This window comes from Semicossyphus pulcher, unplaced genomic scaffold, assembly GCF_022749685.1.
Source record: "Semicossyphus pulcher isolate SPU_LCO1_2020_fin unplaced genomic scaffold, fSemPul1.0.p SCAF_17, whole genome shotgun sequence".
NCBI lineage: Eukaryota > Metazoa > Chordata > Actinopteri > Labriformes > Labridae > Semicossyphus > Semicossyphus pulcher.
The window spans coordinates 1,347,180-1,372,339 of NW_027211681.1; the positions used below are offsets into that span (position 1 = coordinate 1,347,180).

At 42.6% G+C, this 25,160-nt stretch overlaps 1 protein-coding gene across 1 annotated transcript; it reads right to left on the bottom strand.

Annotated features, from left to right (window-relative positions):
* Positions 1 to 8: 8 nt before the first annotated feature.
* On the bottom strand, positions 9 to 24,300 carry abcc6a (ATP-binding cassette, sub-family C (CFTR/MRP), member 6a). Its single transcript, XM_069666596.1, has 31 exons — positions 24,259 to 24,300; positions 21,311 to 21,487; positions 20,989 to 21,114; positions 15,843 to 15,980; positions 13,180 to 13,302; positions 12,010 to 12,071; positions 11,741 to 11,872; positions 10,411 to 10,617; positions 8,972 to 9,149; positions 8,588 to 8,749; positions 8,394 to 8,486; positions 7,680 to 7,883; positions 6,701 to 6,847; positions 6,480 to 6,567; positions 5,858 to 5,927; positions 5,641 to 5,767; positions 5,368 to 5,544; positions 5,112 to 5,279; positions 4,715 to 4,898; positions 4,427 to 4,511; positions 4,207 to 4,324; positions 3,588 to 3,795; positions 3,160 to 3,470; positions 2,691 to 2,890; positions 2,359 to 2,485; positions 2,109 to 2,210; positions 1,832 to 1,978; positions 1,563 to 1,721; positions 1,230 to 1,396; positions 880 to 1,074; positions 9 to 493 (listed from the first exon to the last, which is right to left on the bottom strand). The coding sequence occupies exons 1-31, from the start codon at positions 24,298 to 24,300 to the stop codon at positions 385 to 387; spliced, it is 4,533 nt and encodes a 1,510-aa protein (XP_069522697.1). The 3' UTR covers positions 9 to 384.
* Between the last annotated feature and the right edge of the window lie 860 nt (positions 24,301 to 25,160).

Genomic DNA, 25,160 nt, shown 5'->3' on the forward strand with positions numbered 1-25,160 from the left:
ATAACTCCCTTTAAAAAAAGAGAATGAAAATCCTTAAGATTTGTGGTACTCTTTCATTCCAGTTACTGGCTAAATCCTCCCATGGAATAAACTGACTCCACTGCTCTATGTACATATTTTATAGCTTGAAGATTCTCAACCATTCACTGTAGATTTCTTTTGAATGTTCATCATCTGAGGTGAAGGAGAGCATGTTGAGAACCAACAAAAAGGGACTGCATCAGCAGCTGCTCTGGAGATTCAATGACAATGCCCTCATGGAGAAGCGTTTGAGCTGCCATAAAGCTTAGAATGGCCTGATTTAGTGTGTGTAGGAAAGCCACACAAATAAGGTGCCACATCTGTACAGGACACCAGCTCCATGGTACGAAGCACAATGCAGACCTAGACCAGCCCAGCCTCTCTGCACATTCGGTAAAACTGTCCCCGCTGTGCGATGAGGTTGGCTGGGGAGTCCATCTCAGAAATGTGGCCTCTGTCCATGACGATCACTCTGTGAAGCAGCAAAAAGAGCGGATGGGTTTTAGATCAAGCATTTGTATTTTAATCTACCTGATCTAAAGTATACTGTACATTCTAAATAAAGCTGGTTGCCTTTGGGGTGTCCAGACCATTGGCTGGCATTTGGTTAAATTAAACTAGATTGTAGGGCTGCCACTAAGAAATCAATTCTTTAAGAAATAACTGTCTAATATCTTTTATTGGCAGTATAAACAGGAAAATTAGCCCAAGGGGAAAAAAGGTTACAGTGGTATTCCTCACATTTGAGCTGTAACCATCAAATATTTTATATTTTACTTGAAATCAAGAAGTTGATGATCCAAATAGTAATTAATTGTCTGTCTGTTAACAAAGACTACTAAGTGGTTTGTAATGTACCTGGTGTAGTCCATGATAGTGTTAAGACGGTGAGCAATGGTGAGCACAGTGCAGTCTTCAAACTGTGTGCGGATTGTTGACTGGATGAGCGTGTCTGTCTCCAGGTCCACAGCAGCTGTCGCCTCGTCCAAAACCAGGATCTTAGTTTTCCTCAGCAAGGCCCTGGCAAGGCACACCAGCTGTCGCTGACCCAGACTACTCAGACAAAGAGTTGGAGAGAGAGAGATAAAATCACATGTCAGATTCTGTCTGTGGGTGTCCCTGTCGTAAAATTTTAGTATCTGACAAAGCAAAACAATGGCGATTGGTTTATCTGCATTACATTGTGTCATATCAGTGAATTCCTGTACCTGAGGTTTTCTCCTCCCTCTGAGCATTCATGGTTGAGTTTGTCAGGCAGATTTGAGACAAAGTTTTTGAGATGAGCGAGCTCCAGTGAACGCCACACCTCCTCATCGGTGTAGGTGTCAAAGGGGTCAAGGTTCATGCGGAGGGAGCCTGAGAACAGCACGGGGTCCTGGGAGAGAAGACAACAGATGTTATTCATCACTAAACTGGCCAGATTCGTTACGGGATTACTATTTTAGAGGGTCTTATTTTACATTGGATACGGATCGCAACATTTGCAAACAGCTTATGTGATAAAAGCCAGGGTTCAGTTTCTGTTATTATTTCTGTCCTACCTGAGGAATGATTGTAATACGGGATCTGAGGTCATGGAGTCCAATGTCTGCGATGTTGACTCCATCTATAAAGATTTTTCCTTTTGCTGCCTCTAAGATCCTGAAAATTCCCAAAGCAAGTGAGGACTTCCCAGCTCCTGTCCTTCCCACAATTCCAACCTGGAAAAGAGTTTAATGTTTAGAATTTATACATGACAATCCTGCAATTCAAGCTATTTAAGTGATCTATGACTGAGACCGTCAAAGATTGACAACTGCTTTTGACTCACCCTCTCTCTTTCATGAATATTTAAGGTAATGCCCTTCAGAGCCAACTCCAGGCCTTTACGGTACTGCAGCCCGTAGTCATAGAACTCTAAGGTGCCTCTCTGGGGCCAGGCCGGGGGCAAGGAGCTGCCCTCTATACTCCAACTGGCCTGAATGAGACAGTTACAAAGAATGAGAAGAGAACAAAAAAGGCCTCTTGTTGTGCAGTGTAGGATTTAGTGGCTAATGCAGTGATCTGTTGGTAATACATTTATCATTTATCATTAAGGGAACACTGACCTCTTTTGCAGTATCAGCATACTCGTTGACTCTCTCCACAGAAACAATGTTGTTTTCTACGTCAGTCCAGGATCTCACAATCCAACTCAGGATTCCAGTCACCTGCAATATCAAATGCAATGAGGTTTAATTTAAAATTTTAATTTCTGTAGTGCATTTAATTTTCATAAGTCTGACATTGGAACACCTCCAGTGCTTCTGTGTGCGAGTGTGTGTGTGTGTGTGTGTGTGTTTTGGCAGAGTCTCTTACCTGGAGGGAGTGTGACACAGCCAAACCAACGATGCCTGGGCTCAGGGTGCTTTTTCCCATCACAGAGAGAATGGCAGCAGCTAAGACCACACCATTACCAACAAACTCCAGATTGACGGCCAGCCACCTATAGATGTAACAATGATTTAACTGTGTGAGGGCAAGTTCCAAAATGTGTCCTCATTATGAAAACCAGAAGTATTTTTGTAACATGTAACATGAAGCAGTCACTGTCAGCAGTTCTATGAATTGTCACCCTCATGAAGTTCACCTCAGTAAGTGAATGTATAAATATAATTAAATTACATTATAATCATAATATAAAGTCTCACCGAGTCGCCACAAATCGGGGGAAGTATGATGTCTGATTGAAGTCAACCCTCTCATTGGCCTGTAGAATGAACCTGGACTGCTCGCCAAAGGCCCGGATGACGCTGGCGCCCTGTACCGTCTCGTTGAAGTGGGTGTAGATTGGTGAGCGGCTCACAGCTTCCAGCCTCCGCAGCTGGCAGGATGTGGCGACGTAGAAGCTCTGTAGCCCACAGTGGAAAAGTAAAACACCAGCTTTAATAAGTGAAACCAACAGGGAGAACCAAGGGCTTTCCCATAATTCATAGTGAAGGTCTGTAACATCTATGTCAGCAGGTAGGGAACAAAACACAAGTGAACGGCAAAATCAGCAGGGTTGGTTTTGGAGCTCAGAGCTTTCCAATTACAGACTGTAATGGATAACAGCTAAGCTAAGCCACCACGCAGAAAACATAAAGATCAAAGTCATGAGTTAGGAGTTTAAATGTGTACCTGGACAAAGGCGTAAAGGAAAGCCAGAGGCAGGATGATCGCCGCTGCGAAAGGTGTAGCCATCAGTACGATGATGCAGACCTCCATGAGTTTAAAGACGTAGCTCAGCATCATCTTCAAGCCGTCAGGGACCATGCAGTCGATGGCGTCGATCTCTTTGGCAAAGCGATTGAGCAGGTTGCCGCTGGGAGTGCACTCAAAGAAAGACATTGGAGAATGCAGCACATTGTTCAGCAGCTCCATGTGCAGGTGGCGAGAGGCGATGATGCCACAGATAGAGATGCCGACAGTCGTACCAAAGATGGCCACACCTGAGGAGAAGGGAAAGAAGTTTGATTCAGTTGTCGAGTAGTCTTTTTTAGAGAAAAGTACTTTTCATCTTGTAGAAATAGAGCTATCAAAGCTATAATTCTTTGTTACTTACTGACCTTGTACAAAGCCCAGTGCTCCAAAAACGGTCAGTTTCAGGTCGGTATCAATCTGGGTGCCGTTAACAACGGGGTCATCAGCCCACATGCTGAGCCAGTAGTTGTAGGCCAGTGAGGCGCCCTGCTGAAAGGCGTACAGGAAGACGATGGGAATGATGATTGCCAAGCCGATGGTCTTGAAGTACTTCTTGTACATCTCCAACCGCACCTGTTGTAGAACAACACAAAATGTACCAGTCAATGTCAATGGATTAGATTACTTGGTTTTTCTTTGTATATATTTATGTTCTTTGTATATATTTATGTTTTTTGATTTAGGCCACATGGAGGCCGCAGAAACAAACTGTAAACACTGATTTTATCTTTGAAGTTGATATAACAAACTTTTTATCAAGCAGTTGCCTATTTAGAAATTAACCATGCTTTATTTGTAGTTACGTTATTGTGAGTATTATTGTCAGTACATGTAAAGCTGCTGGCCAGGAAACTAAAATAATTGTATGTAGAGCTAAGGGGAGCGGCACAGTCAGATGATAGTTCTCTTGGGGCTTGTCAGTTTTAATATAGGCCCAATTTCACAACATCATAGGTGTAGTCAAAAGTCATTTCTCAGACTTACCCTTCCAGTGCGAGCCTTGTCAACCTCAGTCAGCTTGCCCAGGTCCTCTGGTACCTGTTCCTGCTCAGTTTCAGACACAGGCTCCATATTTTGCAGGTTGGTATTAGTGGTGTCACCTCTGGAGGATAAAGAGAGGCTAGAGGTCAGCTTCGTAAAAAAGATGCTTGGGATTCCAAACATCTTCATGACACATTTACGATTCACACTTTTGTTTACGTACCCAATGAGCTGCTCCTGTGACAGGTCTCTGGAGAATGGCATGAAGTCGACCATGCTGAGACGAGCATTTGACCTCCTGGAACCAGCTACAAGAATGGGACAGGTGTTTCGTTGTTAATTGTAACATTTTTAGAATGGTGTTTATAACAAATAATTCCCTTTACTGGTCACACCCTTTACTGGTATTGGTGAGGTCATTTTTATTAAGAATGTTTAAGATTTAATAAGTGACAAAAACTCAAATTAAAAAACTTTGCCTTTTAAATCAAATGCTAAAATGTCTCATCACCTCTCTGGATGGCGCTCTCTTTTCGCTCAGTGTTGGCAAAAGTGTGGATGAATTCAGCAAAGGCGCCATGGCGGCTGAGGAGCTCCTGGTAGGAGCCACTCTCTGTGATTTCTCCATCACCCAGGACAAGGATATGGTCAGCCTGCGGCAGGAAGCTCATCCCGTGGGTCACCAGGATGCGGGTCTGTAAAGCAAGCCACACAGGTCAGAAAAATAGGATGTAAGCACAATCCAACACCAAATTGAAACTTTCTTGAAAACAAAATGTCAGCAAAGTGGTGGTTTCCATATTATGAGAACAATAGTGCAGGTCACTTTCTTGAAAGTGGTTTAGGGTTAGTAAGGCCATGTTTTGGTTCTTCACAGCCAAAATGAACAGGATGAATTAAACTATTACCTTGTCTCTAAGGACTCCTTTTGGTCCAATGACTTTGTCAAAGATGTGTTGACCCACATGCGCATCAACAGCAGACAGTGGATCATCCAGGAGGTACACATCAGCCTTTCTGTAGACAGCCCTGGCCAGGCTCACCCTCTGCTTCTGCCCGCCTGAGAGGTTCAGTCCCTGAATGGACAGTTATTTGCAAGTTTAGATTAATCTATGTGGATTTGGAGACAAGGAACAACTTTTTAATGTCATTTCAATTTCATACCTTTTCTCCAATTTCTGTAGAATCTCCAGCAGGTAAGATGTCCAAGTCGGGCAGCAGTGCACAGGCCTCGAGCACTCTGTTGTACCACGTCTTCAGCTTCTCTCGACCAAATATGATGTTGTCTTGGACTGTTGCATTTTGAATCCAGGCCTGCTGGGGCACATAGGCCACAGATCCCTGTGAAGACAGATGTCAGAGGAGAGAGTGTCAATATTTATTGAATGCAACCCTCAACTATGAATAGAACTGACACGTGGAACAAATGCTCAGTACCTTAACAGCAACACGGCCACTTCTTTTCTCTGTTTCACCGAGCATGGCGGACAACAACGAGGACTTTCCACTGCCCACATGTCCCACCACAGCAACAAGGAAACCTCGAGGCACATGGACATTAATCCTGTTAACAAAAAAGGGAATTGTCCTGTTATTCTCACTTTGTTTTTACTGCAGATATTGTATCTTGTTACTTCTTTTTCTATACTCATACCTTTTAAGACATGGAGGGCCCTCTGCAGACCAGCTGAAAGTGCCGTTTTCTATTGCCACGTCTTCCCCATCTAAACAAGAAAGAAGTATAATGAACAAAACCTGCAATAGACACTGAAGGCAGCACATGTTCTGTCCACCTGAGTGACAAACAAACAAAAATTCCCTCTTGAAGTTAGTCGTCAGAGCGCAGCCTGGGCGTAATTACAAGTGAATTTGCTTAATCATACAAATTACAGAGCTGTTGCTTTTTCACAAGCTGTCTTAGGAAGTGTTGACAGATTACAGACAGAAGAGTGCAGCATTTTTTTTTATTCCTCTATGATTCATATGTCTGAATTCATGCTGTGATTTACGTTCAACCGCTAAATGGAAACATCCTATAATTACCCTGTCTACCAGTCAGCCCGGAACCCAGGAAGTGACAGTGCACATGATCCATACAAGGCTGTGGTACTCCACAGATATAAACAACAAAACTTGTGGGCAGCTTATATTGATTATGACAGCCTATGATTTCAGGCCGTATGCAGTATGTAACACAATATGGAAATTGGTGAAAGAGCGCAGGATAGTAGTTTATTCATTCTATGTAATTGTTTATACGTGGGCTGGGCTCCTACCAGAACTCAATGGAGTCTTTGAGACATTGTCCACTTTCAGTTCCTCGGAGCACAGGTACTTTCCCAGACGTCTCAGCGAAACCATAGCCTGAAACGGAGTCTGTGGTTAGTTAACTGACCTATATCCTTCATATATTACCATGAATATATACCTCGACTGGCAACATAGATGGAGCAACATCTCAGAGCAATCATGAGTATAAAATTAAACTGTCACCTACCTGCATCGTCGTGCTTATAGCAAATGGAAGTTGACTTAGTGGGGTCTTCAAGATATTGATCAGCGCCATCGAGACAAAAACTTTCTGTGCGTCCAGGACGTTTCTGTCGTCGAGCATCACATAGACGCCAAACATGGCAAAGGCAATCTAAGGGGGGAAATATGCTAAATGTTACATTTTCAGGAAAAACTTGTGTGACAGATTATTGTCAAAGACACACTTCAAAGGATGAAGCTGGTGTTTTTCAAAATTTCACTGATTGTTAATATATCCCATGAAAAGACCAAAACCAACATCAGTGCATTAGTCTGTCTCAGAGTACTTTCTGACTTCCCCGCCCTGTCTGTGGCACTCAGCCTCAAGCTCATTTATTACCACTGAAGACTTAAGTATTTCGAAACCGGTCGCAAGTATGTAATTTCACTTTTCTTTGAGTTTTTGCCACGCTAGTTTAGCATGGCATGGCGAGGTTGGTTCATTTGAAGGTTGTTCCAACTGTTTGGTTCAGGATCAAAATATCCCTTTACTTTTTATCTAGTGCTACCATCAGGAAAACATTTAACATGCCTAATACTTTGGTTTTTGACATTTCCATAAGCGTCAAACGAACTTTGTGTTTGGTGCTTATTTGCAAATATAGCATGCTAACACACTAAACTAATAGGGAGAACATGGGAAACATTATGCCAGCTGGAAAAGTTGATATTAGCATTTAGCTTAAAACATTGCTATGCACACCCTTAAACAGTTGCTAGCATAGATGTAGTATAGCTTGACAAAAGTAGAAGTTATGGCACAAAGCTAGCAAAATAAGGCTTTGTGTAAATGTAGAATCAATTAATTGTTGGTTAAGTTTTTTCATGGAATTTCTTGACAGTAAGAAATATATGAAACTTTTTCAGCTTAATTCTTTAAGTCAACTTCAAGACAACCAGAATGAACCTGTTTATTAACAGCGCTTTCAGTTTAGCACACATACCAGGAAAGAAGAGGAGTTGAACGATGCAATGGAGATGGAATAAAGGATCTGAGACTTCTTCAGGGCTTTGAGCTCTTTTTCTCTGTGGCCCAGAACCTGCTCCAGGAAGGCCTTCTCCCAGGCATAGAACTTCAAGATCTTTATTCCGTTCAAGATCTCATTCATCAGTCTGATGCGGCCGTCCATGAACTTCATTTGAATCTCCTGTTGACCATACAAAAAGGTTTTTATATGTTTCCAAGCTGAAATGTGGGTGCAGTGACACGCATACCACAGTAAATACATGTATTTGTAAACATGGGTTTGTAGTAGTTCCTCACCATCATGGAACTTGTTTAATTCAGAAAGAATTTATAGCTTGTAACATTTCAGTAATTTTTATGACAAGGAAACAACAAAGGGCCAGGGATGCGGTCAGTGCATTCAAGACTAAGTTCGATTAAACTGGCAACCAAATTTATAGAACTGTCTGTTGTTTTTCCAAAGAAATGAAAAATTATGTCTTCCTACTGCCCACCCTTTCCTTTCATTGTTTTTCAAGCACGTTATATGGGGCAGACATCAAAAGGACAAGAGAGAATGTACCATGCAGGCCAAACACCCACACGGCTCCTCCGCCACTATCTAAACCAGCTGTGGCATCCCTGACCTAACACGCCAGATGTCAAGGCTACTGCAGTGAAAGTGTAAAGGATTACTCTGACAGATTTTTACCTGCAGCTTGCTCCTTTTCTTTGCAATGATCCCGTTGAGTGGAAAAATAAGAATGACAGTAGCAATCCCTGCCAAGGCAGACGGGCCAAGATGCTGAGGAACAGAGAGAATAAAATGGTTTCAAGGTCTTTTCAGTTAAATTGTAGTTGTGCATAACTGAGCTATTTTTTTGAGAGCAGTACATTTCAACATACCTGCCAGAGGAAGAAGAGACAAAGAGCAATTTCAATTGGAGCCAGCCAGACAGCGTTGAAGTACACCACAAAGTCCATGAGCTTCTGGGTGTCTGCTGAAACCAGATTCACAATCTCGCCCACAGTGCAAGTCCTCCTGGCAGAGCTGTTTATCACCAGAGACTGGATGGACAACAAAAGCAACAATTTAACCTTCAGTGTGCTGCATAGAGAAACTGTCTCTCTTATAAAGATTTCAGACGATCATTCATTAGAGGGAAAAGCTTTTATTTAATGCTGTGTACTTTTATCCTGTCTGGAAGAAGAAAAAGCTTTTGCCATCTGAGACATAATTTATGTCGTGTCTAGAGGTTAGCAGCTGTCTCAAGATACAGATTTACCTACCTTCCTGTAAACTAAGCCCATTACAGCTGTCTTCACCCGCATTCCCACTGTGAAGCAGGTATACATGTACTGGTGGTTGAAGAGGGACTGGAGACAGGACAGCAGGAACATCAGAGTGGCGTAAAAGTAGCCTTTCCACAGTGGTGCGTCTTCGTCTCTCATGAAACCAAGAAGAAGACTGTGGAAGAAGAGAAGGAGAAGATTAATACGTAATCACGAAGTCCAGCTGTTTTGTTTGCACGTCAGTGCCATGAATTTACTGAATCCAAACCCTGTTTCTATGTGATTTTCCCTGGAAAGTAGTGAATGATTCAAATCACATCAGACAGGGGCCGGGTTTACCCTGTCAATGTAACTTTTTTACTGTGTTTTTCCTTCAATCCGGTATTATCTAACTTTGACTGTGTGCCTTAAACCAACAGCCTTGGAGTGCTCCTGCGGCTGCTGGCTACACAAAGCAGCTCGGGTTGCACAACAGAGCTCTGCTTGTGGCCAGGCTGCCCTCACACTTGGCCAACGGTGCTCTTATTGTGGTAGGACTACATTTCTGCCATTTAGAGCCTCCTCTCCCTCTCTGCCTATCCTTCTTACTGGAGCACAGAGGGCTGCGGTCTCGTCTACTTTTCTTGCTCACAGCTTCATGACCGTAATTAACACTTCCACTGATTCTGTGCTGTGCATCACAACAACATTCCAGTCTGGCGAGTGGGATGGTGCGGCGGGTGGCGGGTCAGTCATGACCTGTTTTTCACTTCTGCCAGCTCCTGTTGTTATTTGGTTGTCTGTGTCACAAATCATTGAAAATAGTGCACTGAAGGTGACATCTGAGGTGATAAACCTCATGAATATATTTTTGCTTTCCAAAATCTGCTAAACCCTTTTCTATAAATCATCATACCAGGAAAATGTAATCTTTCAACTAAATCTCCACATTGAATTGGACAGTGCATTCCCCAAATACACAATAAAACCTAAATATACCGTAGCCTGGATTGCAGTCCATCAAGGTAATTTTAGTCTTTGCTTTGGTGTTGGGAAATATTGGCTTTAATACAGTGCACTCAATGCCATTTGGTTTGTGGGTGTCAAGAGATCTTGAAAGTTATATTTGAAAAAACTAAACAACAACAGCTCTTTCCAAGGACACAGTTATTTGCGACAGTCACCTTCTTAAAAACAGATTTATTGAGAACAACAAACAGCTGCCTCATTTCTATCTTCATGCAGAAAGAGCACGCTCTACATACAAACATTTGTGGATTATATTTGTAATTGTGGGTCTGTCAGCACCACAAACCAAACACCCCTGAGCTTCACTGTAGGGGTTAGATTACAGCTAAAGTTTCCACTGGTAAATATCCACACAGCCATTTACAGCCAGATTAAACTGATACCGAGAGCAGATTTGGGAGTTTGTGCACTCTTCCTTTAAGTCTTACCTGAGCACCTGGGGGATGGCGAACATGAAGGCATCGTGGAATATGATGCACATGGTACCAGTCAGAAAGTATGGACCAAACTTGCGTGCCAGCGTCCTGAGCAGGAAGAAGCCAGAGCTCTGCTCCTTCTGCAGCTTTCTGAGCAGCTGAGCCTGGTCTGGCAGTCTGCTCCCCAATGCCACACCCGACGCCAAGGCCTTCTCCTGCCTGCCAGAGGGAGAGAACGCAGTTACAGACAAGACATCTGGGTCAGAGATGCCTCAACATGGTGCCGGCGCCGTTAAAGTCTTTAATGTAAAACAGACTGTAAAGAAAAAAACGTTGTTTTTTGTACCATCACTGATGGACTGATGGAATTTGCCAGCAGCAGTGAAAGGCATTATGCGCTGACATAATTATTGGACTTAACGACAGATCTTCAAAGAGCTGGATTGTGTTAACACGCTTTGAAAATGACACATATGGCACTTGTGTTGACATTATGGTACTGTATGTCCTCAGGGGACTCCTTGTGAGCTATTCTAGCCCTCTGCGGATGAGACATCCCGAATTTCAATTTACCGCAATCATGGCTATGTCATGGTCTGTTGGAGTCATTAGTTCAACCAGAACAATGCTAACATTTGGCCACATTGCAATAAAATGCAATAGATTTTTTTGGTTGTTAAACTTTGACAATAGGGAGGGCTGTGCGGTGGATCACAAGCATGTGTCAAAATTACAAGCTGCACGCGCCAGAGGGAACAAGAAAGACAACATGTTTATATCCTGCACGTGTCTTTTCGCTTTGAGGATCGGTCTTCTTCATCACGTTTCTTCATGCTGGAGCGCCATGGTAGCTGAGTCACAGCACGTGGCACATAACCGCGACATTGCTGGATCGGTTTTGACCAGAGACCTTTTATTTTATAAACCTTCCTCTCCCTGGTTCCTGTATGTCTCATCACTATTGTCAAATAAAGGTGAAAAATGCCCCAAATTATGCCACAACTAAGAGCTTGCTGGCTACTAAATGGGCTCTTCATGGATTACATGCACAATAAAGTCAGTGAACTCATCCCAAGGAGTTCTACACATCCTTCAGTGAGTGACACAACATTTTGAGACATTTTTGGTCATGTTAGCATGTTTATCAGCTAAATTAGGATTGTAAACATGGTAATCATGATAGCTATATAACACCAGCATGTTAGCATTCTCACTATGCACATGTTAGCAAGCTTGCATGGCTCTCGTCTTGTCTTTGTGTCTCCAAAATTTAAAAAGTGCAATACTAAATTGCTGTGGTACCACCCACAACTGCTAGACATCAGCCATCAGGAGTTCTCACTTTTGAATTTTGGCACATTCAGCGGTCCAATCCTCTTGCAGCTCAGAGATGATCTTGTTTGACGTGTCTTCCTCCCTCAGGGTCCAAAGGTCCTCTGCTGCCAGCGGGGTTCGATATCCTTTCACAACAAGCCTGAGGAGGGAGCACAGAGATTACTCACTCACTTAATCGTCAACAAAACACACACATGATCGTAAACAAGTACAAACTGTGACTGCAGTGAGTCAGCAGGAGCCTAAAAATGACAGGGTTTTGAAGAACCATCTTACCCAGTGAACCACCAGAAGAGAATCTTCGAGAGGAATGAGGCATCCTTGACGGGACAGGGATTCTGCAACAGATTAAAGACCAGACTCACTCTTATTTTCACAGTAAATCTCTCACCCTCAAAGGCTTTCATACAAAGCTTCAGAGGCGGTTGGTTGATGGTTTAATGGTGGACTTGTGAGGCGTGTGTTCAAGAATGCTAATGTGTGTAAACAGCGCTGAACAGTCTGGTGGTCCATTGTGGAGAGCAGAGGCCATGAACTCCCACAGAACAGAATAAATAGAGTTCAGTGTTAGTGCAGGATGGAAATGACGCTTTGAGGTCTAGTGCAGACAGAGTGGAAATGTGTCATCACAACTGTAAGACAAGGAGATACACAAACACACAGAGAGTTTGTCAGCGCATGCATACTTTATGGCATCTCTCCGCCCTGCCACCCCCTCACCAGGCTCTTCATTACCAACCCTCTTGCACCTCATCCCTGCACTTCCTCTCTTCCTGTGAGTAACTCTAACCAGAGCGTGGGTCGAAGAGGAGGAGGAGGTGGAGGAAGAAGAGGAAGACACACCAAGGAGCGACCCATGGGTGTGTCCACCACGCCAGACTGTGGCTTCTGCACCCTCAACCTTCTCACCACAGCCTACGACTTTGTAAGGGACTTTTCCAGCTGTTTTGATTGTTTATCTCCAGGGAAATATGACATCACACATCTGTTTGATTGATGAGAGCCTCATATTCATTCACCTGTCAGCTGCCCTGAGTAAACTTTCTATTTTGAGCTTGAAAACCCCTTCTCAGGCACATGATTGATGGGATAGTGGGATGTGTATTATGTAATTCCTGTGCTGTTGTTTAGTCACAGACTCTAAGCAGCAGTCATGATGTTATTCAATGGCAGGAGTGAGTCCTGTTGAAGGTATGCAGGAGAACATCGACTAATGCACACACACTCATTCACACATCCCTCATAGATAGCCCAAGCAATGAAGTGAGAGTGTGAGAGGAAGGAGGGAAGGATGGAGGTGAATCACATCATTTCCTCCATAAGGCCAAAGGGTCTTCACAACGAAAGTTGAAAACCACAAGATAGCTGTTGAGACATTTTCTTTCCTGGGTTTTGGATCGAAGCGGGTGTTTTCGGCGGAAGTGGGATACATTCTCCTCTGCCTACCTTTTCCAAGATGGTTTTCCCCTCTGGAGGCTGGTCAGCAAAACAGCACAGGAAGAGCTGGGCCAGTTGGATTGTGAAGTAGGAGAAGAAGGCGAGGTATCGTACAATATCCGAGGCGATGCCCTGCAGAAGAAGAAAACACCAATTAAGGAGGCTGCTGCAGATATAAACGGAGTTCCTTCCGTTTATTTTATCTAAACTGTTCCAGACAAGTTGTGTGAGCTAGATTTCATTTCAAAGCAGGGACACAATTAATTGGCTTTGTGGTTGAGCACATACCACAGAAAAAACAATGTTCTTGCATGAAGACATAAGGCAGTCAACAGGATCAAAATGTGTTCTGGTTTTTATCATTTCTTTCAACATTACTTAACAAATCCCGCAACATCCTGTGGGAAACAACGTAAATGTTCTTCACTTAGGCTTTGTGTGCAGTTTCACAACAACACTAAAGTCATTACTTGGCTTTTCCCATGCTTACACATTGTATAGCAGAGGATACGGTTTAAATCACAGACACAATAAAGAGTATTTTTGACTTTTAAGCTAAATCAGGGTGAAAACCCAAAGTCTTTAATGGTGTACTTCATATAAATGAAGCCATAGTTAAAGCCGCCTCTCAGTCACGCTACGAGTCTGTATCTGTAAATAGAGAGATTGTGGTTTTGACAAACAAGCACCCTTACATTCAATCAAGGCAGCAGCTGCGATATTAACCACTCCGCTTTGTGAAATGTAGGACTTGCATGTTATTCTGACATACAGAAACTGTGGGTTTTGGCAGGCATATTGTTTACTAGTGGGTCAGTGCCACTGCCACAGCCAGTGTGTTGTTCAGCGGTATGGGTATGAATAAAAGTCAGAGCCATGGTAAACAGCAAAATGACTTTCTATGAAATGTGTGGAGCAGTGCCCAGAAAGGAGATATGAAGGGGCCAAATGGATCCGGCCACACAGTGAAAAACTGGGTCAGGATGGTCGGAGAGTGGGTGGGAAAACAGTAGGTCATGCAACTAAGAATGGCCAAGGGTCCACAAACATGAACCCTGTCAACTCGAGCCATTCACGTGTCAATGTGAATTAAACACTTTATTTATAAATATTTAGAAAATGTGTCTGTCGAAGACCTACACGCAAAAAATCTGAGCTTTACTGCAACACTTATTTTAATTTTGCCTTTACAAGAAAACTAAAACTAAAACATGCAAGAGAACACTGTTCTATGAAGACAGATATAAAAATCCTGTCAAATACAGTAAAAAAAATTAAGCTTTGAAATTATATTTCACACAACAGATACTCATTGGGATTACTCACAAAATATTAAAATTTCAAATTAACATGTTTTTACCCCCAGCAAATGGCTAGCAGAGCTTAGCACAAAGGCTTTAAACAGAAAGTAACAAGCCCACACAGAAAAACGCACTGAGGTTTTTACACCTTACCGCATGTTTGTACATCATTTCCACGGATTAAACAAAGAAGATGCGACAGATATTACTTTTCGAGGTGCAGGTACTCACATGATTGTTTTTTTAACCTGGCCAGGCTCGCTTTTTAGCTCTGTTTCCAGTTTCAGTGCCAAGTTAGCTAAGCAGCTTATTTTGCTCGCGGTAGTTTTTTAGATTGATGACTAGCTTACAACTAGATTAGCTTACAGTACAGACGTGAGAGTGGTATCATTGTTCTCATTTAACAATCAGCAAGTAAGTGACTCCTTCTGTAACTTCTGTATAACTATAAGGCAATTTCATTTGCAAATTTCCCACTGCAATATACCATTTATTTTGAGTCTTAAAAAATGATGTACATATAATGCTAGACCAGAGTTCAACCAACATGACCGAGCAAAAGCCACTGAAATTGATTAACAGAATCCCGACATATCAATATGGTTATTCAAGATGTGGATAAATGATATTGTGGTAAAATATAGGGGGAGTTACTTAAGGGTGGTTTTATGAAATAAAAGCGTCTGTGTCTGAATTCTTAATGGCCTCGCATTATGTGCGGATGCATAGATTTCCATCTGGCTGTGTTTACAGCCGTGTAGGCCCATAAACACAGCGCTGACGTTCCTCTGGTCTGACCCTGGGCTGCCATGTCTCACCAGCATTTATCCCAGGGCCATCATTACTCTCCCCCAAGCAGTGTGGGAATGTCACACTGAGGACGATAAAACAGAAATATGGATGTGTGTGTGTCTGTTTGTGTGTTTTTTATAGAAATGCAAATACGACAGCCCTACGGCAGTGTGCGCTTAAATAGAAAACCTACCCCATACAACAATGATTGCAGTGTCTGACAGGATACGCAGGAAGAAAAGGAAACTTAAACACACACATGCTTGACCAGAATTGGCAGTGTCATCCTCCAACACTTGGTTAACTTTAGGTTACCTTGGTTAAAATTGGGGGATGAAATAGAAACTCTCTGCTGACACAAGGGTATATCTCAAACTGTGCTGCTGGAGTCTTGTGTCTAGACGCTGGGTAAGACTAGACCTGCAGGTTCACTGAGTTCAAACCGGACAAACACCTTCACTTTAGCTCTGAAATACTCATTGTTAATACATAAAGGAGGGGGGCTAGTGGATGATGTTAGTATCTAATTGTAAGGTATAGTGTTAATATTCTATAAAATTAAAAAAACTGTAGACGTACCTCGTCCATGGCCAGCTGGATCTTAGCTCTGAGTGGCACCAGGGAACAGACAACAGCCAAGACCCAGAACAGGAAGAGGAATACAGAGGAACGACAACCTCTTACTCTTTCCAGCTGGATGATGCATAAGGCCAAAATCTTAAGAGACACAGATAAAGACAGTGAGGCATAATTTAGATTATGCATAAGCACTTCTGGCAGCACAGCAAGGGGAACAACACTATCTCAGAGCCTGAAAGCTGAGAGCCAAAACTCTGCACAAAGACAAGATACAATGTTTTTTAAGTATAATTTGATTTTTAAAAAATCAAATCATTCATTTACATACCAATGAGTTTCAAACCCTTTTTTCCCGGTGTTTTGGGGAAAAACATTCCAAGTTCCCATTTAGTATTACCCCACCAAAGAAAACAAAGCATCATCTCTACCATAGTAGCTAATGATGTTTTTTGTTGTCAACAGAGCAGAGAGGCTTTAATCAGAGTCTTGGTCTGATCTAATGCAGCTGATGGTGGTTTGGAGAAAGACCTTGGGTTTGGGATTTCCCTGGCCACAGCCTGCACAGATGTGATCTGACTGACTGTCGGCCACAAAAAATGACACATGAAGAGTAGGCTGGATGTCCTGCACACATTACTTAACGTAGTCATATGCTTTTCTTTCATAACAAAAGAAAACCAAAGAGACAGATTCAGTGTTTGGAAATGGCCATCTGTCCACAGAGGAGTCTATATAATGGGTCCCTCTCTGAATCTGTATTTTTTGCCAGCTCATCACCAAGTCAGGAGAAAGCGGGTTTAGGTTTCATTATGAGAACCACATTGGTTACTTTGGGATGAGCCACAGTGCTGTCCTCTTATAAACTACAGTGGTGTGGTAATTATATAAGTTTTTCACATCAACAACTTGATATTTTCTATGGAAAGATGTGTAAGCATCTCTGTGTGGTGGCCGAGAGGGAGAGCGGTATGTATTTGCTGTATTTGCTGTATGTATTTCCCCTGCACGCCTGACACTTTCCTGTCTGTTGAAGGATAAATACAGACAGACAGACACTTACAATAATACTTATGGGGAATTTAGAGTCTCCTGTCCACCTGAGTTAGATGTCTTTGAGATATTGGAGCCAAAGGCTCACATTTAGATGAGATGTGAAAATACAGAGAGCACATGCACATCCAGGAATTTGATGTGCTTAAGAGAAGAAAACATCCACATTAAAAGTAGCCTTCCATTCACTAAGTAGCTTTTACTTTCATGAATTTACTTAAATTTGTCATTTTGGCAGCTCAAGCTATAAACCAAATATTGACTTGATATCATCTAATAAAGTTGATGCTGCAAACATCCAGCTGATATGAGGCAATAAGCACTCATTGGGAGTTTGTGTCCACCTGATGAATGTAACTAAAGTAATCACTCTTTTTTTGCTTTAATTTGGTCTCCACTAGCTGATGGCAGGTTTCTAAGCTGCTAAAAGCTCCTCCGTGGTCATTAGCTTGTCAATGTGTATTTTTTGAGACTATTTTTTCTATGAAAAGCTCCCAGTGTGTCTGCAAAAGCAAAGAGAGGGAAGTTAACAAAGACAGTAAAGGTGTGGGCTGTAAAACCACGTTTGTTTTATGAGCTAAAACGTTTGTCAAGCTTAGGGGACCTGCAGTGTCAGGTGATCTTTCTCTACAGGTAGTCATTTACATTGTTGACGTGGAAATATTGATTGCTGAGTTTTATGTAATAAATAAAAGTTCTTATACTCCCACTTGATGTTTGTCCCCTTGTTCTGATCATTAAAGGATAGCTTTGAAGTGTTTTATGGGACTGCATATCTCCTACATCATTGACCTACTGTATGTCAGTCAGTAGTACCAAGCCCGCAGCTAGAACTTTATGTCCTCTCCTGGTACAGTACTTTAAGTCCTGAACTGATGAGGTTGAGGCTGCTTCAGCCCCAAACCAAACCTTAAACGTAAAGCTGACCTTGGGTCACCATCGGAGGGGAAGCAGCTTCCTATTCTGAGCCTTCCGCTCTGACTTGCCATATTGCTGCAAACCATCAGCCCATCTGTTTGTAGAAGTCAGTGGGTGGAACTAAGTCTATCACTAAGCCCCAAATCAAAACCCTACCTTATAATTACATGGGAAGTTTGCAGTGGTGGGGAGGGAATAGAGTTTTACGTCATGGTATTGCTGATTATAGTCAGCGCCATGCGTGTACTTTTCATCAATAGTGACCACGATTTGTTCTAGGCTGACTGACTTGGAGCAAAGCGGTTCCCATACATTGACTTGAGATGAAGGCAACAAAACAAGTTGGTCAGAGCAACAAGAGCAAAGTGTTCCAGGCCTGCACCCAGGCAGCGGGGGGCGGTGGGGGGTGGCTACAATCAACATCTAGAAAATTATATCCTTTGTTAAAGATAGGTCTGGCAAATAGTTTCAAAGATTGATGACACTCTTAATATGATTTTGTGGATGTTTGTTTTCTGCTCCCTAGAGTGATAAACTGTATCCTCAAAATAAATGACGTTTTTTGAAATGCATCCGAGCATACAAGAGACATCTCAGTGCATTTGTACCCAAACACGTGCTGCTATTTACTCAGGAGTCTGAAAAGACCACAGGTGGGCAAAGCTGTCTGAGTCGGAGAGAGTGAGACTGTGCAGGAGTTCTGTGGGGCTGCAGAGACAGGAAGCTTTGTGAGGAAAGCAGCTTGAGAGCTGACTGAGGAACAACATCTATCTGAACCTAGCACCCTTTAACTGTGTTTTAATTCTAACAACTCTGCTGCTGAGGATAAACAGCGCTCTAAATCTGCCATGCCACCCATGCTGCGAGCTGCACCCCTTTTCTGTTTGTGCCTACTCAGTAAAGTATCATTTAAAATCTGACGAAAATGAGTGGGATCAATGTTCTGAGAAACCTGCAGCCTTTTCATCAAAACAAGTCACTTAAAAACATTTCTCTGATTACACAGCAGCCCTTATCTTCCATAATGATCTTCAGCCCACCCTTCTACTACCCGGATACGCGAAGGGTAGCTCTATAGTTTGACTGAAGATGTTTGGAGGGAGAAGAGAAAATATTTGGACTGATTAAAGATCTCAGCTATACTGAAAAATATGCACAGGTCTTGGATCTAAAGAGCTGTTTCACTTCTGACCTGAGCAAATCAATGAGCATACCCATCAAGTAAATTTGATTATGTTTTATGTCCTTTGTCTTTTCCTCCTTACAGCACAGGCTTTGCAATTAACACGCTGCACCTTAAATACAGTTTTGGTCAGAACAATGGCGCTCAAAGAAGAAGTGGCGTCAAACATCCAGTCCAACAGCACACCTGTAGCCTATATAAAGATGCAACCTTTCTATGTAATTAGGTTTGACTGAGGCCACAATTATGTATCATCACCTTTGTATTTGGTGGTTTGGTGCTTTTTAAAGATGAACCAAAAGGTTGGAAGGCCTTTCATTGAACTTATTTTAAGGTGCAGGATTACTCCGGATTACTTCCATCACTGAGTACCACGTTTGTATGCCAGTGCAGGATTAGACAAACATCTACTTCAGTACATAAACCTGAACGAATGAGCAATGACTATCCACCAAAATTTCACAAGAAAGGCAATGGTCACATTTATATCTGATCGGCCTGTGATCTGACGTGTTTAGGGAAAATTACACAATACGCTTTGGAAAGGCCTTTATAAACCTCTGAAAAATTTCGCCTTATATCCATTTTTCATAATGACATATGGTCTCTCAGTTGCACAGCACATATGATCACATTTTTCATTGCATTGAAACTTTCCACATACGTACCTGCGCTCATTCCACATCAAATAGTAACTGATGTCAGTACATCTGTACTCTGCACTCTGATGAGCGATGGTCAAATACAGACTGTGTTTGCAGGGTACTGCAATATTTGCTCTGCCTGCAGCACTGTAAATCTATCCCCTGTTGTGCATCTTTGCACCTCAGTGTCTGGCCAACATACTGTATGAAGGCTATATGTTCTTTCATTTCTCTGCATTTTGGAATGTGAGCCAGCAGGACGCAGGCTGAAATATTCCCTATACTCTTCTGTTACCCCGAGCAACGCAGGAGGGATGTCAGATGTGTTATTTTAACCACAAATCAGCACAAAGCTCCATAATGCAGACTGATTATAGGATGTGGACGCAGCCTCAAGTGTAAAATTGAAGCCATTGTGGAGTGCTGTAACCTGCCTTCTTTCAAATGGCCTACACTGGATGATTGTATAGAAACAGATGAGAAATTTCATTTATTGCCTCAGTAAATGTTTTGCCATGCAATACAGCATGGTGGTCATTTTGGTTATTATGGTCCCATTTGATAGTCTATAAAGCAGGGCATGCTTTAGGGCGTGGCTTCCTGTGATTGACAAGTCAGTGGCAACCTGTCAACCAGGATGGACACATAGACACATTGCAAAACCACCCTCTTGTCCAAATATGGTCACTTCTGGATCTAAAAAACCAAGATGATGATGGCCACAACACTTTAAATTTGTAGTCCACAAGGAGCTGGTTTCTGTATCCACTTCCTATATACATGAGGCTCAACCATGGATGCACTGGGACTACATAAAACCACTGCACTGCGTTACTATTATACTTGAATCCTCTTGCATCCACTATGTATTTTGTTGCATTCCCTCATTGCATTATCTCTTAAAGTTATTTATATAAGATTTATATATTTAGCTGGAATCGCATTTTCAAATCACTTTAAAATAGCTACCTAGTTCAATCAAAGAGACCTGTCAACTGTTTTACACCCATCTTGTGCAACTGTTCATACTTAATTAGATTTTGGTAAATGCTAGTTTTCCAACTTTTCTGTCCTACCCCACACAGTGAATACACATACTCATATAATACAATGTTTCAGGTAGATGAGTGCACAAGCTGACCTAAGCCATTATCCATGGTGATAATAGACTTTTAATTTAATGATTAATCACTTTGCAGGATGCTGCTCAACCACCCTGAAACATGTGTCACAGAAGGTTAGACATGGGCTCTGCATTAACCCGTGAAGCTCACAAATGAACAATAAAATAACTCTAGTCTGATAATTCCTATTTGGACAAATAAAATGAGGAATGAGCCAGAATATTTACCACAGTCATACTGCGTATGATGGGGCTGAGTAGGAAGACCATGTGCTGCTCTATCTCCTGGCTCCTTTCCAGCAGGATATAGAAGAACTCCACAAAGCCAAAGGAGGCCAGCAGGAAGCCCAACACCTGAACAGGAGAGGAAAGTAATGGGAGACAGATTGGACAAACGTTATGGTTGTCACATTTTCCTGTATATTTTCAGTTAAACTGTGAATCCTGTTGACAAAAACTACCAGACATTTGGTTTTCGTATCTCCTTCTTGCTTATAAAAAACCTTGAACAATGAACTTAAGCCTGGTCAAAGTCTGCGTGAAGTCTCACCATCTTGGCAGTGCAGAGGCAGGACAGTTGAATGCGTCCGCAGTCATGGCAGTAGAGGTGAAGACAGTAGAAAGGTGCCAGCAACCACAGATAGATACAGGGGACCCACACCAGTACTGTGTTCTGGAAACACTGGGTCAGGTCTGGGTTGGCTGTGTACCATGTACGGTTCCAGTCCTACAACAAACAGAAGGTCAAAAGGTCAGATCAAGACAATGTGCCTAAGAATCAGAAAGTGAGGTAAAACTGTGAGATTATATCCATCATCTGAGAGACAGAGCAGGTGAAGGCCAAGTCCAGACTTAGTGCGGGTCCTGCGTTTCATCCATCAGGGCAGTGAAGAGAGAAACCACAGCAAGTCAACAGAAAATGTGTCTGTGCCCAGTCCTGAGAGTGTGAGTTAGAGGTGGTTTTCTTTTGCTAAAAAACAGAGCCAGTATGGGAAATTTTTTGACCACGTCTTCGGCCTGTTACCTAATTTCAGTAGAACACTGAACGCTGTCAACATATTAAAAAGTGAGGTCAAGGATTATACTAATAGTAAAGCCTGTAAACCATTAACGCCTGTGCAGACGAGGTGTGTTGGGCAAATGCTGCCAAAAGTTTGGGATTATGTAACAGCAACAGAAGCAGGAGAGGCCTCATTTTGTACAAAAAAAATTCCCACTCCAAAACCTGAGTGGCTTGTTGTTGTCTTGCGTCCCTTGTTTATCACCGCGCTGGCCTAATGAGGGGCAGGGTGTCTGGCTGTGCTAACGAGGCTGCCCTGCGGAGTCACCACAGGAAGTGGTTTTCAGCATGGTCGGAGCAGTCTGGCCCTGCTGGACTGGTAAAAGCGAGCGAGCCTTCAATTGGTGGCAGCTGCAGGATCATGTAAAAACTGTTCACCCTTGGCTCAGCAGGTGAGATGGCCTTCACGCAGAGATGCTGCTTCTTGGAGGCCAGCATGTCTCAGCATGAAAAATGATAAATTCATGTTTACCATCAATCACTACTGTTTGCCGCCTCTGGAGCCACAAGGGTCTGAATCACGGCCTGACAGTAAGTGACTCGTTCAAATAAAAGCTTGCACACATCTTTTACTGCCTAACTGCAAGGCAGCAAAAATTAAAACAGAAATCCTCATATGTAGGTGTTTAAGGTTATGTAATGAACACACCTTTCTGCACAGACTGTACACTGATGGTCTCTGTGAGCACTGATGTACCAAAACCCATTTAAGTCATAAATCTCTTCAGAGGCAGTGAGTGGGCGGCTACTTTCACGGACCCTTCTGACTCCTGTGGTCAGTGGCAGACGGATGAACAGAGCACTTTTATGTGAGAAATCTATCTTGTCAGACCCTCTTCAAGCAATTTATTGTGCACTCTGCTCAGTACCGAAACTGTTTCTCACCCTTGGCTGGATTGGTAGCAGTAAACCAGTAGAGGCTGACAGCTTGGGAGCCTCAAGGTGTGTATTTTTACCTGACAAACACAGTGATGTGAAAGAAGTGGACACGATTACTGTGCTACAAATCTGCTCAATAACTCCTTTAAATCCTCTAGATTTGATGAATTCATTCAATACCTTATAACCCAGGCATGGATAAGGTCAATAATTAAGATCTTGCACTGGCTTGTGAGCAAAACAGCCTCTAACGTGAGCATGTGACGTGCATGAACTAAAGACACTGTAATTTGAGTCATCTTCAGTCACTTTCCTGACAGCTTCACCTAAACTTTGTCCTGTTTTCAAATTACAGGCTGGCTTGATATAAAAAGAAAAACACTGAATATGCTGTCAGCTCCTGAATTGGCCCCTTTTAAATTTGTCAACCCTGGAAACTTTACAAACAATGTATTTCTCAATCCAACCTGTTCTTCTGAGCTGGATTCTGCTTGTTCAGTTCTGTGTAAGTGCCAAATCAATTCCCACTGCTACCCCAGGGCCATGACCAATGAGCAAACAATGACGCTGCTTCAAAACCATGCGAAGGGTTGATTGCTACACTTAATAACTGAATGTACTGCGGCCAACTTGAGACAAAAACATTTGTTAAAACATCTATGTTGGGATGAATGGTAGCTCAGAACATCACATCTGTTCTTTAAACTTTCATTGCAAACAGAGCTGAACGAGATAACATGGTTTACTTTCACTTTCTCAATATCATTTTATGGCTGTTGTTTTGAGGTTTTGCAGGAGCAGAAAAAGAGAAAGAGCTGTAATGAGAAACAGAAACAGAGAGAGAGAGAGGGGGAGAGAGAGTCAGAGCTGAGAGTGAGTGCATTCAATAATTTTGGAATTCCAGCTGGATCGCAGCCATTCTCCTACTTTCGAGCAGGGATTCAGAATGTGGAGGTTTGCTAATATACAACACTATAAAGCCTGTCCAGCAACAGCAGTGCACTCAGTGTGACGCATCTCTACTTCTCAGCATCTCACAGTGCTGAATCAGATTGGAGTGACGGTAAACGCAACTCTGGCACAGATCGAAAGGTAAATTCTCCCATTCAGACTTGCTTTAGGTTAGATTTCTAATGTGCTCTCATACAGACAGGCTGCAATCTGAGAAGGTCAGTGTGTATCAGGGGACTTGTCTTCCTGTAGCTGAGTGCTGCAAACTAACATTTCTCTTCTACAAGCTTCCCACTTTTCAAAGGAAAACCCTGCCTGATCATAAGCTAACATGGCTAATTCTAATAACATGAAAACTAAATCACATCAAAGTTGAGCAGTTGTGCATTAAGGTTTACAGTCTTGGAAATACGAAAATGGTTTTACGGTATTACTCACTCATTGATTTGGCTTATGTCAAATGAGCACAAACTTTGCCTAACAAGGCAAAATGTGCGTCTTTGTAACTGAGCTGGACGTGGTTTTACATTAACTGTTCACAGGAAAATAACACACACACATAAATATACAGACTGAGTTCAGGGTCAGTGAACATATCACAAACTCACCCACAGAGGGTCCAGGCCGCTGAGTCTGCAAAAGGCATCCATCCACTTGCTTGCTCCTTCCTCCCTGACGCTCCACTTGTTGGGGGTCGATCAGCCCTTCTCCTCACGCTGGGTAGCACACACTCAGCACCAGCAGCAGCGTGCGTGTATGTGTGTGTATGAGACGTGGGGAGAAAGAGTGCAGTAAGTGTGTCCTTATTAGTCTTTTCCCCTCAACTAAAGGTAGTATATTTTGGTTTTAGCCTGTTCCTGCCTGTCTGTCTGCTCTGTGTTTATTCGTGTGTGTGTGTGCTGGAGTATGTCTGTTTGACTTTTCCTCCCCTTTAATAAAACATCTTCTCTCAATGAAACTCTGTTTCTGTCTGCCGAGCTGTTTGAACTGCTGCTGCCCTGAGATCCTGTGTCTTTCTGACTCTCACTCTGTCTGCCTGCTGTTTATGAGTGTGTCTCCTTGTTGGGTGGGTGGAAATCTCTCTCTCTCCCTCTCTCTCTCTCTCTCTCTCTCTCACTCACACCCCTCTCTCCCACGTCTGTTGGATTTTGATCAAAACACCACAGTTACTCCCCTCAATGGGATGACAGTCCCACACCCAGACACACTCCTCCCACTTTCACTCACTGCCCCCTTACCTCCTTTCTCGCTCCTTCTTTCCCCACATCCCAAACCACCAGTCGTCTGACCACACTGCGTCTGTTTGTGCACAGACATACCTTTTAAACTGAGACCAACAACATTCACATTTGGCTCAATTTTAAGACCTTCACTACACTGAAATTCAAGATATTAGCAAACCAAGTCACTTTTATGTGACTTTTACTTATTTGTATCACCAATGTGGTGCATAGCTTAGCATATTAGCATGTACATGTGGAAAGTCCTTCGCAAGTAGTCACCAGCACTA